The sequence below is a fragment of the Lonchura striata genome, chromosome 3 (genome assembly GCF_046129695.1).
Source record: "Lonchura striata isolate bLonStr1 chromosome 3, bLonStr1.mat, whole genome shotgun sequence".
Classification (NCBI taxonomy): Eukaryota; Metazoa; Chordata; class Aves; order Passeriformes; family Estrildidae; genus Lonchura; species Lonchura striata.
Genome location: NC_134605.1, coordinates 61,789,124 through 61,816,582, shown reverse-complemented (window position 1 = coordinate 61,816,582; position 27,459 = coordinate 61,789,124). Strand labels below are relative to the sequence as shown.

Sequence of the window (27,459 nt, the reverse complement as noted above, 5' to 3'; positions counted from 1 at the left end):
ATTCAAGGACCAGTCATCAACCTCATGCAAAAAGAGAACCAAGTTCAGAAGTAAAACACTATGTGATTCTTTCCATTCGTGAACAGCAGTCAGAAATATGCTGGAAGGTACACAAAAAGGGAAAGGCTTTCACTAGGGAACGTTATTTTCAGACAAGTACAAGGGCTTTTTTCAGTTCTGATGAACTGAATGCAAAATATGAACTGATGCAATATATCCAATTGCTTCAAACTCTCCAGGCATAGTGATGGATATCAGCTTGAGCTTAAAAATCCTCCTGAAGAGTACCATGTCACCAGTGCACCAGAGTCAAGCAGAGAACAAATATTTTTCAGGACTACCATTTTGCAGTTTTCCAGAATTTCACTTTACGCCTTGAAATAAGCAACAAGAGCATTTGGGTACAGAAGTGTTCCAGGCTGCTCAGCACTATCTGCCTAATACTGAAACACCCCACAGAATAAGTATCAGTGACACATTTACCAATGTTTAGTTAAGGACAGGGCAGGGTAACCCATGGTTGTAATGCTCTGCTCCTCATGCTGTGAAAGTGGCTGCCCGGTTCCTCAGCTACACCTCCTACAACTCTGTAATACCTCTTATGGCTTCAGGCACCAGAGCTGAACTTCTTCAGTATATCCTGGCAATGGGATGGCATTGTTGAGGACAGCTGGAACTGCAGAACATGAGCTCTATCAACAGTGTGCACCATCGTCCTTCTTCATGCCCACCTGCTCCTCTGTATGAACATTAGGCAACCTGCCCATCACCCACACCATGTGCCAAATGAGCACACACATAAAGAAATGGGCTTGTTCCCTCGTCCCTGCCTTTCCAAGGAACTCTACATTTGAAATCTCACCTACTGTAGTAAGATTGCTTCACTGACCTATTTGAGACACTCCCTACCCTTACTGTTTTACGTGTCAGGTTTTTAATTTCATTATGGTGTACCATACCAGGAAACTGAATATGCTGAAGAAAACCTTTTTTGTGTTTCATCTTTCAGCCAGATATTTCCCAAACCCTTGGACCAGCAGAGCCCAGGAAGTGGGAATGAGCAAGTCACTTGGGCAAATGTGGAATCTACTTAGATGGACATTAACACCAAAGAAATTCACAGGAAACACTGCCAAAGTGAGAAAACAACTCCTCCCAAATACTGAAATCATAGAGAAATCGATGCCTAGACAAATGGATGTGTCAGATGGCTGTGAACCTTTGCTGCTTGTTACTCACATCCTCCAGCTTTACCAAGTGATAGTTCCACCCTATGGGCTGTCACCATGGGATAAGCAGACTTGGGCAAACTGATGCATGAATTTAAGCCAGTACAGTTATTCTAGTATTGCCTTCTGGATGCTTGAAGTTAGCCTACATCAAAATTTTTGGTTTTTTTTTTTTTTCAATTTAGCATACATTAGACAAACATTTGTGTTAATTGCTTCTGTTCTAGAATGAGCATTTGCACCCAAAATACACAGATACTTCCATGGCAATGCTGAGGTTTTTTCTTGCAGACACAGTTGCTCTAGGCACAGATTCTGCAAACACAGAACAAAAAGTTGGTCTGTATCCCAAGAGTTTTACAATTGGATCACAAGTCCAAGAGAAGACCAACTGATAGATGAATACAGGGAAACAATGACTTAGCACGGTTTGATCATCCTCGTATTAGCTGCTAAAACTTCCTCTGTGCCAAAAACTTCTCATTTTGAGGCCTTCCTGTTGGGCTTTCTTAACTGAACTGCATCTGGAAGGTTTGTGCTGCAAAATTTGTTTGTGTGTTTTTCCCACAAATACGCCTTTTTTTTTTTCCCAGCATACAATAAAACAACAATTCATCCCTCCTCCAGTATGATCCTGAAGACCAGATCCAAACCCATATCAGACTGATAAAAGGTCAAGCTGACAGCAGCAGGCTTTGGACCTGACCCAGAGAGAGGGGTAGTCCAGATTGACATGCTAATTTAGGACCTGATCCTCTAAACTTTGATTACACTGGGATTTTATTACAATGACAGAATTGCACAAGTTGGAGATGGGAAGAATCAATTAGGTCATCTAGTCAATTTGTTGCCAGTGTAGGATTGTTTTCTGCTGCACATGTTGTTAGTGTTTTGCCATTAGATATTTTGAATATCTGAAACATAAAGACATTATTAAGAATATTGGGACTGGATCTTTAGGAATCAGTTTATTTTAAAAAAAGTATACTTAAGTCCAACTTGTTGCAAAAAGAGTATTTTTCATGGCTCACTTTTTTCAGTATACTTAGACTATTCAAATACTGTTTGTGATATTAACAGCTTTTGAGAATACTTGTGATGTTACAGGAGATTAACCTCCTAAATTGAACATGGCTAAATAGCAAATGGTTTGTGTTAGGAAACACAGAGAAAAGTAACAACTGTCAGATTGGGAAATACAGAAAAGACATACACACAGAAACACAAATACTTACATGTATATGTGTGTGCCTGTGTGTGTGTTTTCTGGATAATTCTTTATATATTGGTGTCTTTCTGTGTGCCTTGCCAACTGTGCTTGCCCTTAGTTTATACAGGAAAAGAAAAATCTGGAGCAAAGACTGTCATGATTTGGGGTCCTGTGTGGTGCCAAGAATATTGTGGGTGTTTAACAAATAGTAGATGTGTCGAGTTGTGCAACCGTTACTCAGGACTCCTGCTCCAGTCCTCCAACCCTTCTCAGTTCTCAGACATTACTGACCCAGATCTGTGGGGAAGCTACCAGGAATGACTCCTTGGTGATGGAATCTGATCTATGCCATCTACACCCTGATCAGTACCCAAAAAATAAGGATACGTATTGGACATGCTATGTTTCATTTTCAAGTTATATATGAGAATTAATCCTTTATTCCTTTACTGTGTTTCCCAAGTTGAAAAGGCAAATTAGTGACTCTTTTGTTCACTTACACAAACTATTTCCAGTCTAGAGAAGAATGACAAAGGGTGAGCATTCAGCTGTCTTGTTCACATGATTAGTTTTTATGACTAGAGTGCTATTTTAAGCAAACACAATACCAGTGATTAATTGAATATTAATATTTTATTTGGGATATAATCGGAGGATCCTGAGGCCACTTTTTTTTCTAATATGATGTACTAGCTATTTGGAAAAATGAAATCAACATTTTTTAGCTGTGGGATTTTGCAAGGAGCAACTGATGGGCAGGAATTACGATAGCGAAAACATCACACACTATTACTCTGACAAAAGGATTATACTTCTTAATTTTTTTTTTTTTTTTTAAATCCAAACCACAGAAAAACAATACCTAGCTGATTTTACAGACTCCTGCTGCTGGCTCCATTGCAGCTCAGTAAAACAGACGTATTTGACTTTCCGGCAACACACAGACCATCAGCCGTTCTTTCCCTCCCCACCCTCTTTAATAAACCCCAAAACAGAGAGGCGCATTAAACCACCCTGGGAACTGTTTCTGATTCATCTGTTTTGCTTGCAAGGAAACATTGCATCCAACTCCCTCCACAGTGTGTGCTGCTGCTGGCTCCTCATGTCTCCCGGCCTGGTGAAGGGAGGCTTCTTGCATGCTGGATCACCCCAAAACTCATCGTCCACTGACCGCAGGCCCAGGCACAGCTGTGCAGCCCTGCACAGCCCAGCCTGGTCACTGGCTCTGCCTCCCCAGGGCTGATGTCAGCCTGAACTTTGCTGCTGATATCTCATCCATCGGGATGAGCGACATAAACAGAGAATTGCCAGAGTTTTCCTCTGGAACAAGCTCCTTCCACACATTTCAACAATATAAATCTTCCCCTTTTATCACAGAACGGCAGTAACTGTTTATGGGTTCAGTTTGTTATTGTTGTTGGGTGGTTTTTTCCCCCCCCGATGGGGCTGGTTTTTGGATGCAACCAGGCTCCTAGCGTCCTCTCACCCTGCCGCTTTTTGGATTCTGTCTTGAGTCAAGGCACAGCTTTTGTTTTCTCCTCGGTCTGTGTCTCTGCCCCTCTTCCACAGCAAATAAACCACCTCTCCCCCCTGCTGCTGGTCACTCATGCATACCCTGCCCTACTGCTTGGCTCTCGGTTGATGCACACTCCACAAGCCGGTTTTGCTGAGGCTCTTGGGTGACCCATGCAGTCCCCGGGGCTGTCTCCCAACACATCTGTCCCATGCATCTCTGCTGGAGCAGGGACACAGCGAAGGGAAGACGCTGGAGAGACAGTGAGCAGAGTTTCTCAGTCGTGCTTTGTCAGAGCAAGGAGAGGGAGTGCACTCCCCATTTGTTTAATGTTTTCCTTATGTTTCTCGTAGAGCGTTTATTTTTTGACATGCTTTCTCTGCCCACTGGTGCTAATGCTGCTTGAGTGAGTTGGCTGGCTAGATGCAGGTTGGCTCACATACATGGTCCCATCCTTTCTCCACTGCCTTGTTTATTTATGCCACTTGCCTGGCTTGGTCAGCTATTTATACACACTAGCACACAAGAAGTTTCAACCTCCAACGAAACAAAACATCGAGACAAATGCACTTTCTACACATCAGGGTAGCCCCCAGTTTCGTCTGCTGAATGATTTTTATTTTATGCCTCTCTGGCAATCCCACCCCATCCGGCTCAAGTATCCTGGATTAGAAAGACTTTCCCCGGAGTCCTTTTCAAAGGGAGCCTCCCACAGACCTTTAAATCCCCCACATTTTATGGTGCCGATATTTAACAGCTCTGAGAGGAACAGCGGGGGGGGGGGGGGGGAGTGGGGAAAACAGTTACAAATAAGAGTGGCCGCTCCTCACCCCATTGAGGTTCTTGATGTGATCAGCGCCGGTTTACAGGGCTCACTCCCTCATCCCAGCGATAGGCACTGAGATAAGAAGGCAAGCGAGAGAGGGCTCAGTGAAGTCACCAGTTTTACCTTGAGTCAGCCTCACCACCCCCTTTGTAGCCTTCCCCTTCGCCCCAAAAGGAAACCTTTGCCGGAGAAAAAGAAACTCGATACCCTTCTGCCAAACAGGCGGCCTCGCTTCGCCGAGGTGCCCTGAGCTGTTCCCTTGCTGCCGGCGCTCTGCTGAGGGTCCCGGCGGCGAGAGGCGGCTGTGCTCACCCCCGGCTCACAGGGCTCCGCTCGACCCCAGCCCGGGACAGCCCCGTGTGTCGCCTGCCGCCAGCCGGCCGTGGGGACGGTCCCCGGCCCCGGCAGGACACGCGGGTTTGCTCTGTTCCTTCCCACCGGAGAAGCCACCCCGGAAAATCCCTGCCCAGTGGGGAAAGGCCACAAAGGAGAAAATCTCGAGAGGCTGGAGACCCCTCAGCGCGTCACTCCCATGTCCTCACCTCCACTGGGAGCCGGGATGTAAGGGGCAAATTCGGGGAAGAGAGGCTGCCGTGCGGTGTCCCCCTCCGCAGGGTAGGGGCTGAGCACCCCGCCCCGTCCCCCCGGCGAGTGGGGGCGCCCCTCCCCACGGAGGGGCCGGGGCGCGGGGGGCAGCGGCATCTCCGCGGTGACCCCGACAAGGCCGGCGGCGGAGGGGAGGCGAGCGGAGACCGGCGGGAGGGGGCTGCCAGCGAGGCTGCAGAACCCTACCGCCCGCGGGCCCCGCTGCCGGAGGATGCTCGGGCGCCGATTCCCCGAGGGGGCTCGGCCGGGAGCGGGGAGCCTCCTCCCGCCGTGCCGGGGCGCTGGGGCTCGCCTCCTCCCGGCCCGCCCCGCCCCGGGGCCTCTCCCCCGGGGCCCCGCTCCGGAGCAGCTCCCGCATGAAGCCCGGGGGCTCCTGGTCGGCGGGCGGGAGAGCCGGGGGGGCCCGGCCCACCTGCGCCCGGCGGCTGGCGGTGCCCGCGGCGCAGTGCGCGGCTGCTCCGGATCGGCGGCGGCGGGGCTGGGTCCTCCCTCTGCCCCCCCGCCGCTCCCGCCCTCGCACACTCCTCTCCCACCGCCATCCATCCATCCGTCCTGTCGGCACCTCGCCCGCCCGGCGCACACACGGGCGCGCACAGCCGCACGCACCCCGGCACCCTCACAACATGCTGCCGGCCACCGGCCCGGCATGGACCCCGGCGGCGGCTGCTCGGCTCCTCTCCGCTGCTGACTGCCCTCTGAGGTTTGCGGCAGGTAGCGGGGCAGACTGCTGGAAAGTGCAATAGGAAAAGCGAAGGGGAAGGGAAAAAAAAAAAAAAAAAAAAAAAAAAAAGAGGGAGAAAAAAAAAAAAAAAAGGCAAAAGACATCAAGCCGGCCAAGCCCAGCTTTGGATCTCAGTGCAGGTATTTCTGCTGCTGTGTTCATCCCTTGCCGCCTACCACCCCGGTTTATTATTTCTTTTTTTAAGGAAAGAAAAAAAAGGACGAAAAGGAGAAGTCGAACTCTCAAAGGGTTACTATGCAATTGCGACTGATTTCTTGGTTTTTTATCACTTTGAACTTTATGGAATACATTGGCAGCCAGCACGCCTCCAGGGTACGGCGACAGGGAAGAAGTAAGTGCGAAGAGATTTATACTTTGATAACTTCTGGTTCCTCTCGTTGTGCTGTTCACCTGTGTGGGGGGTTCCGTGCCCCCGGTGCCCGGGCGAGTGCGCTGGGACCTAAATCCCGCGTTAGCGGCGCGGCCGAGCGGATTTGCAGGCAGTTTCATTCAACTGGAGGGATGGAAGCGGTTTTTGACCTCTCTCTGCTCTTGTTTCTCACCTCACCGGGATGAGCAGCGCGGGCTCTGGGAAGACCTGCGTCTGATGCTTTACATTTTAATGTCTGGTGAAAGGGAACGTCCTTTCTTAGGTCTTCCCTCTTTCTGAAGGGAAAGGGCGATGACACGACAGGTAACTTTTGCCGGTATGCCCTAATCGCCTTTCTCCATCCCAGTCAAGAAGCCCCCTTGCCAAGAACGGGAAGTACCGATTATCGCTATACGTTAAACCTGGCGCCCGGCAATGCGGAGGGGGGCTGGGGGTGTCGCGGCTCTGTCCGACCCGTTGGCTTTCAGCCTCTGTTGGCCACTTTGCCACCGTCCTGGGACTGTGGCCCCTGTGGCCCTTGAATTTTTAAATTTTTTTAATTTTTAAATTTTATTCCCATGGGATGAGACGAGTCCATCCCTTCTGATTTAACCGGTCCTGGTCCATCTCCGCCCGGGTCCGGGGCAGGGGCAGGAGGCAGGCGGGGGCCCGGGGAGAGCGGTGCAGTACCCAGGTGTTGGCAGAAGGTCCCTGCCCCCGTGAGGGCTAGAGAGGCGAGCCCCCCGTCATCGGGGAAGAAAGAACAAGGAGGCAGCAGCGAGTCACCCCCTTGGGAAGTCGCTGTCCAGGTCGCGGGGCGCTGTCACGGTCAGGCGGTCTCTGGCTCCGGCGTGGGGGTGCGGCGTGGGGCCGAATCCGCGGTGACACCTCCGGCAGCGCCGCGGGTCGGAGCTGTGCCGTGACCCTCCCGCAAGGAGCCGTGGATGAGGCGGGACGCGGCAGCAGAGGCCACCGGGACGAGCCCCCGACCCGGCCTGGCCACCCCGCCTGAATCGGACCCGCCGCTGTTTCAGGGCAGGAGGCATTTTCTGCGCACCTACCGCGGAGGGGCTGATCATGCCTGCCCGCTCTCCCTGACAGCTGCAGACACCGAGGAAATGTCATAAAACACAGCACCCTGCATTTCATCAGCAAGAAGTAACTGAGTTACTTCCTCAGGGAGGGGAGGTACTGTTATTTTAATTTTCTCCCGCTCAGCCTTCGCTCCCTTGCCCTGTTTGGCACGGCTGGCCCTTGAAAGCCTCCTTTGTATGGTTTGCCTCCTGCAAACAAGTTTTGATTCACCTAAAGTGCCCCTAAAGCGGAGCTGAGGACGAGAGAAACAGGGGCTCCAGTCCTCCGATCCCCACGGCCTCACAGCGAGGGAGCACTAAGGGCTAAGTAAAACATGTCAGGGCATCCGGTTTATTATCCTTGGCAAGGGAGGGCTCCGCAGCCTCCATCACCTCCCACCCACTCCTTTAACCCCTGGCAACCGCGGACCCGCAAGCTGCGGCTGCCCCCCGCCCCCAGCCGTAGGGACGCTCCGACGGGCGCGGCAGAGGTTCAGCCCCGGGCTGGGGGCACGGCAGGGCTCGGGGGTAGGACGGCCCCGCGGGGCGAGGGTCGCGGAGCGGGGCCCCCTCCTCCCGGACTCGCTCCGGCACCTGGTGCGCGGCGCGCCGGGCCAGCGCCGGGCCGGCGGCGACCTCTGCTGTCCCGTGCCGCGGCGGGCAGCCCGCGGCCGCAGGTGCTCGGCTCCCGCCGCACGGCACGGCACGGCCCGGCCCGGCACGGCAGCTGCCCCGCGCTCGGCGGGACGAGGCAGGTCTGCCTCCTGCCCCCAGCCGCTCGCTGCGCTGGGCGCGGGGCGGCCGCCGCGCCTGGGCGGCGGGGCAGACGCTCTGTAATCTTCCGTCCCACCTCGTTCGTCCTCAGACAACCTGCCTAGCGGGGTAACTTTCGGGAAAGAGAGGTGGAAGGAAGTGCTGGCCGCGAATATTTAGCTGGTTGGTACACCGTGGAGAAGGTACCGAGCATTTGCTCCAAGTTTTATGGTTAAAATGTAAGAGTTAAGATAAATTCAGAGCAGAACAAGTGTCTGGAAAACCACAGTTAGAAGGTCAGAATGGGAATCTGCCTCGTTATTTTGGCAGTGGAGGCAAAGCGCCTTTCAGAACACCTCACCTAGACATGCTATATGTTGTCTACGGGCCAAGGTCTTCAAATCCAGCTGGTTGTAACACATGATTTGGTATAAATAGCAGTTACTTAGCTTGAAGGAAAAAATTAGAGAGTGTTTATGGAAGTTATTATAAGAGTGGTTATGATCACTTGCACTAATCACTTCAGTTTTAAAAACCTATGAATTGCTGTTAGTGAATAATGCAACTTTATTTTGATTATAGTGTGCAGATAAAGATGACACTTGTCCAGTTGATCTACTGTGTGGAAGACTTTTCCAGGATTTCTGTTTCTTTTGCTGAGATAGTCTCCTTTAATCACAAATCATAAGCACATTTCTAGAGAAATGCTTTTAAATTTCTCTTTAATGTACTTATTTTTAAATATAGCACAAATAACTTCCCATCAAGCACTCAGTGAACCCATGTTACTTTGTTTTGGTATTATCGGGCTCCTCCATTCCATGTATTATATTGTAGACCTACGTATTTTAACATAAAGAAATTATAAAACTGGCTAATTCAGAATACGCCATGCCAGAGTCCCAGCTGGTATAAATTGAAGTTTCTTTGTTAAATTACCCCATCAGAAGGACCTGCTCCTGGAGAATTACTTATTTATGTACCTATTGCCAAAGCAATCCTTCCTATGAGAATGGTCTAGTTTGCGATCCTTTTGCTCTCCAAACTCCCACTGAATTTTCTAGTTGGGGAATCTTGAATTTCTGTCTCATGATCAGTAGTAAAGATAGAGTTGACTGTGGAGAGATAAAACTCCTCTGAAGTCAACAACAAAGTGCAGACAGATGATTGTGTCCAGAATTAGACATAGAACACAATCAATAAAAGTTTAAAAGCAAACATACCACTAGCAGAAAAAATTGTGGTTTTATTCTGATAAGAGCAATTAAGATTAACAAAGTTTCTAGTTTGAGTCTTACAAGACAGAGTAATATGCAGCTGAGTAGAGACTAGCACACCAATATGAATTTCTGTGTATCGGCCAGTGATTGCATTTTGCTTAGGAAAAAAAAAGTCAATAGTTCAAAAAATATTTTGTCTCTGCAGGCTACTACCAACACCCAAAACTTAGTACTGACAATTATGCACATCTTTCACTGACCTTCTAGTAGACAGAAATGAAGTGTTATTTGCTGCGGGTCTGTGAATGACCGGCAGATCATTTGCCATGACCCTGTGGACTAGCAGTGAGCCATGGACTAAATTTGGAAATCTAGAATAAGCAAAGTGATAGAAAAATCTGTATTTCTACTATACTCCTACATTTATGTTTAAAATAATCTGTATAACTTTATGGAAATGTAACTTGGATGTAGAGTTGCCATGATTATTGGTAGCCCATCAAATTGCCTCCTGCCTTTCACTGCAACAGCATGTCCAGGGTACCCAGTGCTTGCTCTTTCCTTCCTTCCTTCCTTCCTTCCTTCCTTCCTGCCTGCCTGCCTGCCTTCCATTCCTCCTCTGTCCATTCCTCTGCTGATGCGGGTCTGCAGGTCTTCTAGCATCTGCTTCTGGTCACAATTACTAGTGGAGGGCTCCAGCCTGCAAATACTCTGCACCTCTGGCTTGATTTGCATTCAGCTACTTACAGACTCAAAATTAGGGTGATGATTAACAGCCTATTTGTATAGATAGCTGTATAAATTAAAACAAACCAGGAAAATATTAACAAAACACCAACTGGTAAAAATATTTCTTCAGTCTTTTTATACTCTTGAGTATATAATTCACATGGAGGTAGAAGGTCAGCAAGAAAAAAGGAATTACATTATTAGTTAAAATAACACTTAATTATAGAAGCAATTCTTTTAGTAGCTCACCACCTATATATATTATTGATAACTGCATGTATATTCAGGGTTGGCACATCACAGATGGCAGTACTACAGAGTTGGTATGTACTATAAATATTGTTGCTAATTTTTTAAAATAGAAATAATTTTGTATCTCAGTGCAGCAGTTTTAAGCAGAAGTTAGCCAGGCAAGCAGCCATCAAACAGCCCCCCTTGGGCAGGATTGAATTACTGTTAGTTCTCTTTCAAAGTGTATGCTGCTGATAACTTTTTTCTGTGATGTCTTCATATTAGCATTGTGAGGGTAAATACTTTGCTGGCAACAAGTGCATCTTTTTTTTTTTTTTTTTAGTGAAACTATATTTCTCATTTTTTGGGCGAGAATCTGTCCATTTAAAAGTAGACAGTAAAATTTCTATTGGAGTCATTGGAAGCAGAAGCTGTCCCATCGTGTTGCAAACTTTGAACATATCTCAGTGTAGTGATATCTTTAAAAATTAAATATCAGAAAATCATTACCAATCACTGAAAGCTTTAGAAGTGTGATAAGGATAGACTGCTAGTGTTGTTATTTTTTAAAAAATAACTCTGTTTGTATGTAAAATCTGTTCCTGATCATACCAGAATATGTGGAACAATAAGTGTTGCTATGCCAGGAGACTAAAGGATGTTACTGACCAGTTTCCATCTCATACCTGACATCTGAAAAGGTGATAATTCAAATTTTTTTTCCTATGACCTGCTGAAGACATTTCTTATACATTTATATATTTATGTATAAATATATTTATTTATATATATTTCTTATATAAAATTCACGTTACACTTTAAATACACATTGCCACAACTTCTCAAAGATATTGATGTAGGATGGTATACCTGAAAATACAGGAAAAGTCCTATTTGTCTCTGCAGATGGAATAAAATATTGCTGTTATTAGTAAGAAGGTTTTAGAGCTTGAACGTGCCTCCTTTACTTTCAGTGGAGAAAGTCCTATGGACTATGCTGGAACTGGAGTGAGTTTTTTCTGCAAGATCTCAGGATACATTTTGAGTTTGGAAGAAATCCCATACTAAAATACTTGCAAAATTACATGATTCAAATATGGACAGCCCCTAAAGAGGATAAAATAATGTCTCTTACCTTTCAAAACTATGATACTTAAACTGCTTGGGAGGCAGTCTCTCTCTTAATCATATGAAAAGTACTATTTTACTACTTCCACCTTTTGAGCCAACTGAAGCCAAATTAGTTAACTGAGACTAATTTCTTCTTTTGAGCTTTGCCCTTAATTTACCAAGCCTTTGCCAATTCCCATTCTGCTGTTTCTTCTTGCTATAAAATTTTCACTGGAGACTATGGAAGTTACACCTGATAAAATCTCAGCTAGAACTAAAAATCAGACTTACTCATTTTCTCTTGCTTAGCATGCTCATTTTGCTCTCTGGTTTGCAAAGCAAGCTGGCTGGACCACTGCACTTTATCGCTCACATTAACAAGCTGTTTGTCATTTCATACTCAATCATTTATAGATAGTGACTACTACCAATACTTATTTAAAACTATGGATGTTCTTAAAAACTATTTTCCCCCTGCAGTGAATTGTCCCTTTTGCTCGAAATTAAGTTAGAAGTTGTGAAAACTTGGTGGAGGAGATATAAAAGCTTATAAGAAAATATTTTTGCCTCACTTCTGACTTCGGAGTCTGAACTACTCAAAATCACTTTGCCAATTTTTTACCAAAATCATTCTGAACACAACAATCTTCAGATGACAAAAGGCAATGTATGTTCTTATACAAAAGTCTGTCTGTCTGCTATCACCACAAACAATACTTCAGAAAAAAGTACTCAGAGAACATTTATTCAAGCAAAATGTGCTATGGCTCTCAAAAAAAAAAAAAAAAAAACAAAATATGAGAGCTCCAAGTCTTTTATAAATAATTGAATAACTGAGTTTTTGGTGACAGCAGAATCATTAAAATTAGATGCTTTGTACTTTAACCTTTTTTTTTGTTGCTAGTAAAGAGCAGTATGATGAGCAATGCTACTTAAGGAATGACTGTACCACGGTTGTACGACAGCTGACTAATAAACATTTCTGTGTGTTTCAGTTTCTAGATTATAAGCTATCAACCTTGCATTTTAAAATGTTAGTGTTACTTACTCCTGTAAAAAAACATAACTGTCACTGAAGTAAAGGAGACACAAAACACATCTTGCTCCAGTGCTCCTAGGCAAGAATTGACCTATGGGAATCAGAGCTGAACTGGGAGAGCCTTTGGCTGTGGCAGCAGCACTGAGCTCCTGCCAGCTTGCAGCAGCACCCCAGCCTTGCACTGGTATTTTGGCTCCACACAACAGAATAATTGGGAGGAAGAACATAAAGGAATGCTTATACAGTTCTTGTAGTGCTGATATAAACTTTATCCTTTCAAGCTTCTTAATGTATGTCAGTATTACATCCTGACAGGCTTCGTATTTAAAATTGCAAGGTCCTAGATGGAATTTCAGACATTTAGTATTTTCTGCAGGGTAAAGAAGATTTTGGGGCACTGTAAAATGAAACAGGAGGTCATTGATAGATGTTGGGATAGTAACGACGTGTGATTCCTGTGGCTTCCTGTAAAGGGCAAGGGCAAACACAGAAAAGCTTACATACCAGAACTGGACATAAGGTGCCTAAGATGTACCTGGGACAGGATTTAAATCCGAGTCCCTCACCTTCGAATAATACTTAATTTCTACCTCACCCTTGACACATACACATGGAGGTTTCTCAGATGCTCTGCCATTTCTAAAGTGATGTTTCATCATACTGACATTAAGCGTCTGCTTGACCTCAGGTCCTTTCATGCAGAGACTTTGAGATTTTCTTGTAAAGAAACCCTGTGTTAAAAATATGCAATGAATAAATAGCGACAAATAATAAATATATAAATGCAAAATTCCTCCACATGGAGCACACAATATTGTGGACGATTGCTTACTGACATTGGAATAAAGTCACGTGCATTCCTGCTCCATACCCAGACCTCAAGCCCTTGTCTTTCCTGTGCAAACTAAAATTGGTGCAAGCAGCAACCTGAGATGATATGCAAATCCAGGTGAAAAAACATAATTTCATTACAGTGTTTCAATACAGATAGGCTAGAGTCATGCTATATGGAAGAATCAATTTAGCTCAGGTTTTCAGTTCCTGGCCAAATGTTTTAGCAGCTCAGCTTTTGGATACATTAAGGAGCAGCAAGGCTTCTGCTCCTTTCTTGGTATGTTTCAGAAGAGTGAATTTTCCTTTCTCTTATTAAAGAATGTGCTGGTTTGCAGTGTGGTGTAGTAGTACCAGGGCACCTAAATTCCCTGGACATCCAGGATTTGATACAGTTTCTGACCTCATCTTTTGAGACCAGGTTAAGACTCCTTTGTTTAGCGTGCTGGATTTTTTCCCTTTTGTAGGCACCCAGCTCTTCTCTCCTACTAAAAGGCAACTGAAATACCTTGCTCTGAGCTGCCAGATGTACTTTGATGGAAGTGTCAATGGAGTACAGCACGAGACAAAGCAGGGATGTTTGAAACAGCATAAATCCTCTACCAAGCACCAGCTCATCCACCCCACTTCTCCCCAAATAACTCCATGGGTATACAGCTTTACTGGTGACAGTATTTTCATGGGAAGTCACAGGAGAGGTAGGGCTTGAGATAGTTTAATTCAGCTTCCTTACAGGAAGCCTTACAGGTGAAGCTGTGTTTCAAGAGGAAGGAAGACAAGGTTCTCACGTAAACCAGAATCATAGGATCAACCAGCTAGTGGAACAAGATTTCCATTGCATTCCTTGAAAAACTTCTATGAACATCCACACGAACCAGAGCTACTAAAACCCGACACTTTAATATGTTTACAAAGTTTATGTATGTTATCAGCACATGCAATACTCCCATTAGGATTTATTACAGGTTTCTTCAGCAACAACATTTTTTATCATAACAGCTTAACTGGTCAGAGAGAGGAAAACAGCCAGTTTCTCCAGAGTGAGCCTCCCACACACACTTGCCCAGCATTATTGAGTTGCTTATTCATGAAGATTACACAAACCAGTGTCGGCAAGTGTTTCATAACCTTGTTTCCTTTTCCTAGAATGTTCATTATTAATTTCACTTTTTCTATGCCATTGAATAATGAGTTGCTGGTGTTATATTACTTGATGTGACTACCCTTCAAAATAGAAAAGTGGGAGCAAAGGCTATTTTTCAACATGGGAGTCAGAAGATGTGAAGTGCAAGTATTTCGCAAACACACAGGGATGGATGAAGATTCCAGAAAGTTTTAGTATAACACAGAACTAAAAATAATCAGCTGAAATGAGACCTTCTTGTGCTGGGCATGCAGGCCACAGATGTTTAATAGCAAGATCCTGAAGGCCTGGAACGCAAATAAATGACATGATTTTGTGTTTTGCAAAACACACAAAAAAACCCCCACAACAGTTTCTGTTCTGCAGTCCAAAATGAAATCACACATTTGTCTCTTGTGTTTATGTTTTATGAAGAGCTGGGCAATTGACAAGTTTCGGAGTTGAGGGTGTATTAAAAGGGAAAGTAGAATTCTGTATGAGAGTGTAGAATTTATAACTTGTGCTATGTCAGATCAAGGCCCCGACTTTAGGAATGAAAATATTTAAATGTGCTTTTTAAGCTACCAGTTGAGGAGAAGTTTCAGATGTGTAAAAATCTGTCAGTAGGATTCAACTTCAAGTGAGTGTCAGCAAAAGGACATCCTCATCACTGCTTAGGTCACACATTATTTCTGAAGAATAGACCACAATCATTTTGAGGAACAGATAAACTTAAAAAATGACTTTCCCTAGACAAACTGTGGACAAAAATATTGCATTTAATCTCCATTGGTGTAATTTATTTCTGCTACAAACCTACAAAATCAATATGACTTGAAAGTGCTTATTCTCTTCCATGACTGGGTTCTTTCATCTGAGTAACTAACTAAGATACTAATCCTGCTTTAAAGCTCCAGCTTCCTTCAAACGTAGAACAAGTAAGCTGACACATTATTAACTCTGAGTTCAGTGTATCTAACAAGCAGTGACATATATTATGGTTGAATCATCTCAATCATTCTATGAATGTAAAATTTATGGAGGAAATTTCAAGCAAGCTTTCATTTATGTGGTATCTACATATTGTACCTGCTAATACACTGCTAAACACAAGTCTTCCCAAGCTTTATGGAGGTTAGAAGCACTGAGTGGGGAGTAATCAGAGTGAGGGCATCTTATTACTCTTAGCCAGGATCTGCTGGCCACAAAGGAAACTGTGAACTGTACAAGTTCAAGATGAGGACAGGCGGCTAATCACCTCTTTCTGAAATCACATAATTTCCAGCTACCCAGTGAGAAGAGAAGTTACTTTCTCCCTCAGGATAAATCACACCTGAGTCTGGATAAAAATAGATTAATCAAAAGAGTAGCCTTCTCTTGCATTTCCATACTTTCTTGATTATGTGAGAGAGGAGGATTCTAACCATAGCTGCCACTAAAAGACCACCAAGCATTATGAAACCAATCCATAATCCTTTTTGAAGCCTTGAATTATTTCTTGAAAAGTAAGTTATTCATCTATGAACTTGCTGGTTGAGCCTTCTAGTCTGGTTCCTTGACTGGCTGTGGTTACTTCTGGGAACAGGAAAAAGGGCCTGTGTTTTTCATCTGGAAGCATGCAGAGACCTTGGATACATCTTGTTCAAAAGAGATCAGTCACAGAAATTGCAGTACTGCATATAAGAGAGTCTATTCAGAAGTAGAATCTTCCTTAACTCCTACAGAAACATTCTCTGGCTTATATAGTTAATTCCCTGGAATCCCCTGACCCCACAGCTGTTGTTCTAGAATTGGGAAAACTCATCGTTATGCATTGTCATCTATCCCTTCTCCCTTACCCATTAATATCTAGGTCTGTATATATGCATTCCTGTACATACACAAAAGTTCACATCAACACAAGCAAGAATTAAAGTATTTTCACTTTGAGCTTGCCTTAAAATATAGGTGAAATTCATGCTTATAACCTCAGATAGAAGTTTTTGACTCCACATAAAGTCCTTTGGTTTGGCTGAAAACTCCATCTCTTCTCCCACTGGTCTTATCATCTCTTTGGTCATGGAAAACAAAATAATTAGTTTCATGTAGGTTAAACCAAATGCTAAATTAAACAACAACAACAAAATTGACTGGGAAGCTTTTATTTTTCTGATGAGCTCATCATGTTTAAAACTGTACCAGAAAGTTATATGGACCCTTCCCTTACTTTTCAAATGACCTGTGTCACTAGGCTGGGAATTTTACTTAGCCATTTGGAAGGAAGACGATGCTCCAGAGGTTATGCTCTGGGCAGGAAAAATGTGTGGTTCCAGTGAAGAGGGTCTTTCCTTGCCACTGTGACAAAGCAGCAGCACTGCTGCTAATGTTCCTGGGATTGGCCATGCATATGGGTGCACTTCTGCAACTGCATTTGTGCATGTGCAAGGAAAGACAATATTCCTCTCTTATCAGCAAGCAGAAGTGTCATAATCATAAGACACATGCCATACTAACCCAAAGTTTTCAATTAGAGCCTCTGTATTTTTTTTAAATGGGAGATGGCTTAGGCAGAATAAACATGTCACAAGAGTTAAGGGACTGATTCTGCTTCTAGTTTCAACTCATGTCAGGTAGCAAGTATCTCACAGAGCCCTGCCAGCATAAGATTTGCATGTGCACTGAATCCAGCCTAAATGTTTATACAGGCTACAAAATAAACATGATAAGTGGGAGGTTTTTGTTACCAATCACCAAGAAAAGGAGTAGAAATGCAGTCTGAAATTCATTTTGTGAGTTGCTGGCACAGAACATGAGGGTATTCTGTCTTTTGTCAGAGAATCTATGCAATTTGCCACTTAAAAGTGTAGAAGAAATATTTTATGTCTTCATGTTGTACCTATTCACCGTGCCCAGCACTGTGTATTCCTGAGCATTTTCCTTCCCTCTCCTCCTACAGATATTGAACCTGAGCACTATCTTTTGAAGTAGTGCCTGAAGAAATTCACAAAATGAGAACAGGAACTGGAACAGACTAGCTAAATAAGTGTGCACAGGAATAGACACAAAATGTTGCATTTTCTGAAGTGTCAAGTGGTAGAGGAAGTAATAAGTCTAGATCAGCTCCATTAGCCTGCCAGATTTAATATATATATTATCCATGTCTTTCTCATAGTCCATTCAACACATGAACTCAGCCCAAGCCTACTGGAAATGAGAACTAGCAGGTGAATGAATTGAACCACAACAGACACCAGAATTCACATGCAATGATGCATACGGCATACCGGATATACAATAATGTGCCTTTTGTCAAATCAATTTTTAAAATATTTTCTCATAGTCTTAGAAATTTCTATTTCTCCTTAGTGTCACCCCAAATAAACATGTTTTTAGTGTTCTCTTGTCCTCACTCCCTTGTTTTTCTCTACAACCAAGTTTCTTCCTCGACACAGTTTTCCCTTTCGATTATAAATTTTTGCAACTTGCATTGCTGAGAGCAGGGTTTTGGGGAGAAATAGTGGAAAGAGAAAGGATGCCCTTGAGCTGTGGCGTGATGACTTGATGATAGCAGTGGGTTCCTTGGTAAGAGAAAAGAAGCAATGAACAACTTTGATTTACAGACAGATTGTAAATAAAAGCCATGAATCTCTGCATATACAGAAAGATGTGAATCCTTGGAGCCTATGTCAGATATAAGGAACAATGGGAAGGTTTGCAGAGAATAACAGAGAATGTAGCCCTGAGGTCTATCAAATGCAAGAATAGGAAGCGTGAAGTTTGCAAAGTGGTGAACTATTCTGAATGTGTCAGCTGACATCAAACATTTATAGCTGATTGACCACGCACAGATACCAAACTATCCATCCAGTTTGTCTACTGCTCTCCCCTTCAGGGACCAGCAGAAAAAATGCACTGTTTGCAAAAATATTGAGGGGGACGAAAGCCCCCTCCACAATGTTTTTCTTTTCCCCACCATTCTGTCAGGGATGGTCAAGAGGTATGGCAGGGCAATTGGCCTTGACTTAACACAACTTACAAACAGGAGTTTTTTCAGAAGTAGAATTCTCCTCCTCAGCTGCATGGCTGCAGGCAGGATGGGCAGCAGAGTTCCTCAGCTGAACAGCAATGAGCTCAGCTCATTGCACTCTATAAGCAATTCCCAGCTCTTGTAATTCACGATGGTCCCAAGTTTCCCTATACCAAGCCCTTCCTCCAACACATTTAATTCCTCAAAGCTCTGCACATCTCTATTCTCTCTTGTGACAGGAGTGAAATAATGTCCACCAATGGAAATATCTACTCCTCCTCTTGGCTTGCTGTGGAGCCGTAATCCCCCTCCCCCAAAATATTCAGTCTTAAGTGGATTTACAGAGTTAGTCTGAAAGTTTATGAATTAGAAATCCTGTGGTTCACAGCAGAGTGTGAGCATTGCTGTCTCTACAGGGAGCCCAGTGCTTCTTGCTTCTCTTTAAGTTGTACTCCCTCTGATGATGCAGGGGCAGAGAAGGTACCACACCCTGTCCAGCCATTGGCCTCGCGCTCAGACAGCTCTCTCAGCTGCCAGTTCTTCTTTAAGGTTTTACAATGAAAAAGTTTCAAACAAACATCAGATGAAAGCAATTTTGAGTCTAAACCAAGCATGGCCAGGTTTGAATTGGTGATTTATTGGTGCAAGTCATCAGCTCCTATTACCTTTTTCTTGAGCCATGCAATTCTCTGGCTTCCAGACATTTCTAGGGCCTGATTCTTTGCCTATTGAAGTTAATGGGGAGGTTTTGCCACTGATTTCAAGAGGGGGCCTCTGACTTTCCAACCTTTCCAACCTGCCTATAGAGTTCTGAAGTGCTTCCAGGTTTCCATCATAGTCTGCGGTTCCCCTCTTTAAGTCAATTGGACATTAACAGATTGCCTGGGTCCACACCTTTGGATAGAGAAAAGCTCTAGATCTGATTCAGGGCTCACTCACACACCAGCTTTATACCCCAGTGGAGTTCCTCCTGATTTATATTGGCAGGAGAGTGAGGTCCAATGTTACTTATGCCTGGGTCATTGCCAGCAGAACACGGAGAGAATTTAAGTCACTTGTTATCCCCTTCCCCACACCTCTCAATCACAGCGTAAATGTATGTACATATATGTGGATATATTAGAATCATCTGGACTCTTTTAAGTTATTTGCCATTGAAACTGACTTCAAATTCAAGTTTTAAAGTTGAAATAACAAAGAAGGAAAAAAGAGTCATAAGGGAGCCAGCTGCAAGGGTACTCACAATTTTCATCAGTCTACAGGACACTCCTAATAACATATTTTACTTCTTTGTAGTGAACTTTCTTTGCTTCTGCCATAAATATATTCCCTACACTGTAAATGAATAGCTTGCAGGCTCAGTAAAGTTAATATAGAAGAATAAATCTTAACTACCTAATGTCAGGTCAGAAATATAAATCTTATCTAATATGCCAGGTCAGAAGGAAAGAATACTTTTCACTGAAAATAGCAAATACTTTCCAGTGCAGAGTCGGAACTTATTTTTCTCTTTAAAAAAATGTGCTGCCCCTAATATGATGGGTTGAACAGTCTCTTTTTAGAATCTCCAAAAGAAAAATAAACACATAGAGCAGAGTTAATTTATAAAATGCTCCCAAGTTTATCTTGGCAGAACAGTTGTAGGCAGTGAGAGTTCTCTCCCTCTCACACATGCATTCATACACACACACACACACACACACACATATCTCAAAATTAGGAGAGGCCTTTACAATAGCAAATGCAAAAGAAAACTTTTATATCTGAGTAAAATCATAGATTCTTATTCATGCAAGGCTCTCATTTTCAAGTAAATGGAAATTTTTTCAAATAAAGACAACAATCCTTGGTGCCTTTTTGTGTAAGTACAGACCTGCTGTGTCACAGTGGGGGATAGCAAGACACACAAGTGCCTCGTGTCTCAGCCCCCCCTCCCATGTACCAGCACTTCTGCCAGCTGTAAAGCAGTGATGCACCCACTGTCTCCTCCTCCTGCTGCCCAAGACCCCACTTGTTAGACACAGCTGGACATCCTGATGGGTGATCTGCAAGCCAGCAGCTGCTGGCATATAGGTCCCTTGCAGTAGCCACAGGCTCCTACTCCTGCCCATCGTCTTGTTCCTCCTCCACACCTGCTTCACACCACACACCCTGTGCTCACCAGAACCAAGGTAACTTCAGAGCCTGAGGAGATGGGGCCCACCAAGGGCTTTCTTTCAGCCTCAGAGTATTTACTTTATTTATTTTAAAGTCCATATCAACCTGTATCAGGGAGCCACAACAACAAGGAAATATTGCAGATTCCAGATCTACCAGCCAAGAGATTGCCCAAGAGAACAGCAGGTGCTATGTTGGCACCCCCAAACAATTTGGAGCTCCCCCACCTCTTGTAACGGCCAGTGGCCTCTCCTCTCCTCTCCTCTCCTCTCCTCTCCTCTCCTCTCCTCTCCTCTCCTCTCCTCTCCTCTCCTCTCCTCTCCTCTCCTCTCCTCTCCTCTCCTCTCCTCTCCTCTCCTCTCCTCTCCTCTCCTCTCCTCTCCTCTCCTCTCCTCTCCTCTCCTCTCCTCTCCTCTCCTCTCCTCTCCTCTCCTCTCATTTGGCTGCTGGGAAGTTGCCAGTAATGTCCAGCATTTGGTCTGACAACTGTTCTATTGTAAATATTTAGAAGAATCCATTAGAGATTAAACAAAGTGTAAGTAACTGCTCCTAAACGATAGCTCTTATTAATGTTTGCAGCTATAGACTCTTTACAAATGCATATGAAAGTCCTACCTCTGGGCTGCTTGTAAGAAAGGGCAAGACAGAAGGCAGCAGCCAGAACACAGTGTAATTTGAGTGTCAGTGTGTTATCATTACAAATATCAGCACAGAGACAGCATTCTGTAGAGTGTGTACCATGCCTGCAAATCTTCCAGACAGCAACAGGCAGAATGTGTTACCCTGACCAATGTATTTTAAATTATCTGTATAAAGCTACAAGAGTATTCAGAGTCTCTGTTAAGGCATCTTTGCTTTTCTCTGGTCTGCCCCAAAAATATAACCTCCCCTCAAGAAAACCAAAAAACAACCTACAAAACAAAACAAAAACAAACAAACAACCCCCAAAAAACCCCCAAGCCACCAAGTCCCCTTCTACCTCAAAGTGTATCAAGAATTGTCATGTGCTACAGGGGAGAAGACAAGCACTGGTCTGGTGGATTTTTTTAAACTCTTATTGTATTCCAAAATTACCCTGTTTATACAGTATCTTAAATGCTCCCTGTGCAGTAGGATATTAGACTGTTCTGGATCTTATGATGAAATACTTAAGTAATTCTCGCAGAAGTCTCTTTCCAGTGGACATAATTTTGAGAATAAAAAATGCTGCCTTTGCAACCAACTGAGGTGAATGAAGATGTATAAACACATGTACATGTTAGGCAATTTGTTTGCTTCAAGAAATAAATCATATTCTAGGAACACAGTGAACAGCAGATACATGTCTATGCATGGTCATACTATAGCAGATTTTTCTATCATACAGATCTAAAAAAATTTAATTACTCTATTTATTGCCAGTGATCAGTGAGTAGAGTGTCCTAGTTCCAATAAAGAAGGTGTAAAAATTGGATACAACATTTGACTCCACTATCTGCTTTGAACAGGATTAGTCCTGAAAGAAAAAGGCCAGGAGTTTATCCAGACTGCTTATGATGCTTTCCCAGGGTGGAAATGTCTGGTACTCACACGTAAAGCATGTAAGGCAGACCTCTTAGCATCACGTCTAGTTTTTGAAGCTACTAGTCTCCTCCTCGTTTCTTATCCCTTTACTTTAAATAAAATGTGTGGATAATATGTCCGGGTTATCCTAGACGTCAATCTGTGTTCATTCTTTCAACCCAGTTTCATAGTCATATCCAACCTTTCAAAATTAATAATGATTTTCTATAAGTGACTTTAGATCTTAGCTGAAGTAATCAATAACAGCAACCTGGACAACTGTGAGGGTTGGGCATGAGCTACTGAGCAGGAATGTGCTGACTTGGTGGCTACTCCCATCTCTGATCATGGTGACTTACAGAATTGGTAGCTTCTGTGTCACAGCAGGGAAGAAGGTAGCATGTATGTAAGGCAATTCATTTTCTTCTGCACCTCCATGTGTGCATATATAGGAGTTCCAGAAAGCCAAGCAGAAGAGATACCCACAATCTAGAAAAGCTGAAGAGAGGCAGATTCAGTGGTCTCTTCAAGAAACAGGAACATTAGTAAGCCAGTGGATTAGACAAGTGGCTAAGATGCAACTAGAGAAAATGATGTGAAATTAAAAGGATACTTTCTTGATATTCTCCCATTCTCCATCCTGCACAAATATATAATGGTAAAGTCAACAAGTCACCTACCATCTGTTTTCTTATGCTGATGCCTCATTCAGCAGATATGCTACATAGAAACCTTACTAGACATAAAATTCCAATTTTCTTCATAAAGCAACAATGTGGAGTTTGTTATAAGGAAATTAAAGTTTATTTAACTTCTGAAATCTCCTGTGAAATAACTAGTTCTCACATCAAAAAGAAAATATTGGATCATCACTTTATATTAGAAAATGGCACTTTTATTTGCTTTTATCTACTATTATTTTGTTGTCTTTTTTTAAAAAAAATGTTAGAATTAGATTGATAAGCATAACACAACCCACTGTGAGTAAGAAAACTGTGATATTGCTGGTACCATCATAATGCAAAATACTAACAAAAGGCTATCTTGCCAGCACATGCCCCTAGACAAGGGCACAGCAGCAGGGATGTCATGATGTGCTCAGCATAAACTGTTGGATCCACTCAGTGATTCCTTTCCCAAGCACAATAAGTTATGGCTGAGCTACAGCTTGCTTTTTAACAGATATCTCACCTCTGATTTGAAACATTCATGTGACTGAGATTATACTGCCTCCCTGAGACTGCTGCAATGATTTCATCTACTAAGGCTTTCTGAATTTTGTTTTAGTTAATGCAGTCTCACTGATGCCTATTTCCAACCATTGATTGGTTATATCTTTACTTCCAGTGGTAGATATCATTATAGCATAGGTGTTTTTTTTTGTTTGATTTTTTTTTTTTTACTGCCTAGACAAAGAACTGCTGTTGTGAAGTGTGCTCAGACAAGGCTGATTTTGGTGAAAACAGTCCCCTAAGTTAACTTGTTGCAGATTTTACTACACTTTTTTTATCTCTAAGAGCAGGCTTGACTGCATGTCTGAGCTCAGCCTTGTTCTATGCCAGTGAAAACCTTTTGGTGACAAATATTCATCTACCTGTTTTTTGGTTACCTAATTGTTATGGGAGAATTGGGGCAGGGTCTAACACAGTGCTGTCTATATGTTGTGACCAAGAAACTGCTCCTGCTGGAAGTGAAGACATGAGGACATCCCAATTTCCCTCATTTCTGTGCCCTGCCTGCCACCAGCAGCTGTCAAGCATTATGAAGCAACAAGACACTTCACAGCTTAGAGATCTTCACAGGTGGAAAAGATGTGGTGGTACTGAACTATTGCCTTGGCATGGGCTTTGGGATGGCTGTGCCTCCTTCTTGCAATACGAAGCAGAGTAAGACCAATAGCAACCAATCTCAATTTGCTGGCAAGAGTCACAGCTTCAACCTGAGAGGTTCCCCAAAATGTCTCAGTTCAGACTGGTTATAGCAGCCAACAGACAGGCAGTGCATTTCCCATTCTTCTCCAAACATGTGTCGTTAAAGGTAATACAGCCCCTAAAGCATTCACTTACAGCATGGAGCTGCATCTCATTTGGTTGCTGCAAAGTTCTTTGAAGACTACAGGGTGAAAAGTCCTACAGAACTGCACATATATTTTGAGTCTTACTGATGCTATTGCTATGTGATTATATAATTTTCTCAGGGGTTTTAAGGATGGTGTATATCACAAGAGTCTCCATTAATTATACTTATTCTCTTTTTCCCATGTACGTGATAAACTTTGTAAATGTTTTCCCTGATCATTTGGCCTCCTTTTTATTTTGCTTGCCTTTGAACACCTCTTTCCAATTTTCGGTGAGAACACCGTTGTGGTACTGGCTTTTTTCCATATGGAGTGTTACATATGATGTTGGTATGGAAAGTATTATAAGGCAAACAGCAGATTTAAGCTGAAAAAGATACTTGAGAGATTAATGAACAAGCTTTGAGTCTTTCCTTTTATAGGACACTGGTTTGAGTCTTATTGAAATCAAAGCAATCTGTTTGCCTTCCTGTGAGGATATAGCTTAGTAACCCCTTATAAAACTACTTAGTAATCTAAAAGTCAAACACTTTTATATTATAAAAGCACTGAAATTATTATCTTTGTTGAATCTCTTGCTGAGACACAAAGGAACAGAGCTGCTGACTCCAAACTCTGTATGAATCTTATTCCCAAATATAAAGGCAATTATTTAAAATGCATTAATATTAATTCTAAAAAGTTAATAAAGTAGTGCTAGAAAATCTTTCATAATTCTTTTGAATTCACACAGCTATGTTTTTCTCTGCAGTATTAGGGAGAGATTTTTTTCCAATCTTCTGAAAATAAGGAGAAATGAATAATGGTTTTGCTCTCTGAGACACCATGAAAATATGGTTGCTATGCTGAAAATATTTGAATTTTTTTTTGCCAATACAAAATTACCCAAAAGTATTTAGAAACTAAAAAATACAAATGTTTAAGTTTGAATTAGTTAATGACTGAGAAGTTCAAGGCATTATTTTCAAAGTTAGTATGTTAGGAGTTAGGCTTTTGCCTACTTCAGGAAGATAAGTGTCTGCTCCAAGCACAAGAGCCTTTATTCAAGAATGAGTCCTAAATTTTAATCAGGTATTCAAGTTTAACTGAAATCAAGGGGTCTGTAACATATGTGTGTAGGTAAACATACACTGATGTGCTTTTTTGAATGGGGAGGAATTTAATAATGAGCTTACATGGTAATTAAATGCAGGTTTTTTCCCAATTTGGTCTGGATAGGCAGAAAGTAGCATAAAAGAGATCAAGAAACATAAAGTTTGTTAACTTAGTACTCAGTGTAGAGTAGAAAAAGAGCCTTTTATTTCCCTGAAATTTCTGACCTTTTTTGTTATTTTTCTTCTCCCTGTTGCTCTTTGCTCACCAACCACAGCTCTCGTTTGCTGTGGACAATTCCCAAAGGGAACATTCCTTGCTGGAGTAACTTACCCAGCTCTTTTCCTTAATTTACAGTGAGTACAGCACCCCTTGCAGAATCCATAGCAGACCCTTTGGCTGCAAGCCAGTGCTAATAGCATGTTTTCCAATAATCTAATCTCGTCAGTCACAGAGCAGAAATCAGAAAGTTAAAAGAACTGGCTTCTCAACTTGTCTCAGTCCACCTTTGAAATATGTGCATGGAAATGTTGTGTGAATAACTACAATAAATTGTTACCACACTTGCACCCATGACTCAATAGTTGTGCCCATAACAATCTGATGTATATGAGAGAACCCTCTATAAAGCAAGTTTTAATGTGGTGCCAGAAACAGACTCTCTCATGAAGGCCTTGCTTGAAGCTTGCAAAGAAGCCAGAAATTTCAGCCAAAGCTGAGGACATATTGTAAATATCCATGAATTAAACACCTCACAATCCTAAGAGATAAGTATTGTTTCTCCTTTGCAGATGAAAAAAATTAAGCTCAAATATGATTAAGCCAAAATTTCCAAGTTTGGTTCTAGAAGTGAAATAGTAATTCTTTGACTGGACTCCTGAATAAATAGTTTTAATTTCAGACCTCTGACCGCCTGCATCTTCTGCAGCCATTCTGAAAATGAGGATATATACATAGAAATGAACCAGGAGATTAGCTGTCTCACTGGAGGTCCTAGATTTGAAAATGTAGATTCTAGTACTTTACAATGCTAGAAGGGGACCTTAACCAGCCAACTTTATCAACCTAAGAACTCCTAATTTTCTTCAATACTCGGTGGTATTGTTAGGGAAAGACAAAGTAACCAGATGCTGAAAATTAACCTATACCTTTTACCTTTTCCCACATGGGTTCTTTTTCATATGTGCTGGACTGCGTATATTTTTGCTTTGGAGGTGCAGGACTGACATCATCACAATATTTTCTGCTGATTTCCAAGATCATGCAGAGCTCTGGTGGTCTACTGATTACAAGCTGATAACTAGGTCCATTACTCTACCTCAGGCCTGGATCCCTTCATAGATGATTTTGATTGCTGTCACCAGGAGCATATGCTTTTTGGGTACTTGGGGTAGCAGTTTGCTCTGTGAGACAAATGGCTTGACTTTCTTCATACAAGTCCAGGAGATCAAAAAGCCAGTCAAGGAGGATATTTTCCTTCTAGGGCATAGTTCACTCTTTCCTATCACTTATTCCAATTTGGCAACTGCTTGTGTAATATTTTAGCACATTTTTTCTACAGCAGCCCAGCATTATGAGTGGTGTTGTTGCGGTCATCTCACATCCGAGCCCTGTCTCATGGCAGCCCAACGCGGTGGCAAGCCACTAGCCACCAGCTGAGCTGCCAAACATTTATCATGTTGGATACTTTAAAAATAACCACTGTGATTTCATGTTTGCCTAATATCTAGGGGATGTTGGGTTTTCGCTGAAGCCTAACTAATTGTTGGTAAAACTTATATTAGGCAGTTCTATTTGCTATAATGGCTTCTATTGCAATCATTCATTCTGCATCAGCTTAACTTAATTCAGTTACAGCTTGACAGAACAGAACAGAACAGTCCTCTCTCCCTCATTACTGGAGTTATTAGAAAAATATTCTTCAACAGAGCACGTTGCAAAGTGCTAAGGATATTTTGCAAGCTGGTTAAGGCATCTGGAACCTGAAAAAGCAGCTCTCTT

The 27,459-nt window shown here is 43.0% G+C and overlaps 1 protein-coding gene and 1 long non-coding RNA gene across 2 annotated transcripts in view; one reads left to right on the top strand and one right to left on the bottom strand.

Annotated features, from left to right (window-relative positions):
* The window catches only part of LOC110479691 (uncharacterized), a 258,058-nt gene that overhangs the window by 171,332 nt on the left and 59,267 nt on the right, over positions 1-27,459 (bottom strand). The window lies entirely within an intron of this gene.
* Positions 6,183-27,459, top strand: part of RSPO3 (R-spondin 3) — a 57,806-nt gene continuing 36,529 nt past the window's right edge. Inside the window, exon 1 of the mRNA XM_021547154.3 lies at positions 6,183-6,457. Coding sequence (XP_021402829.1) covers positions 6,361-6,457 — 97 coding nt within the window. The 5' untranslated portion in view covers positions 6,183-6,360. The remainder of the gene's footprint in view (positions 6,458-27,459) is intronic.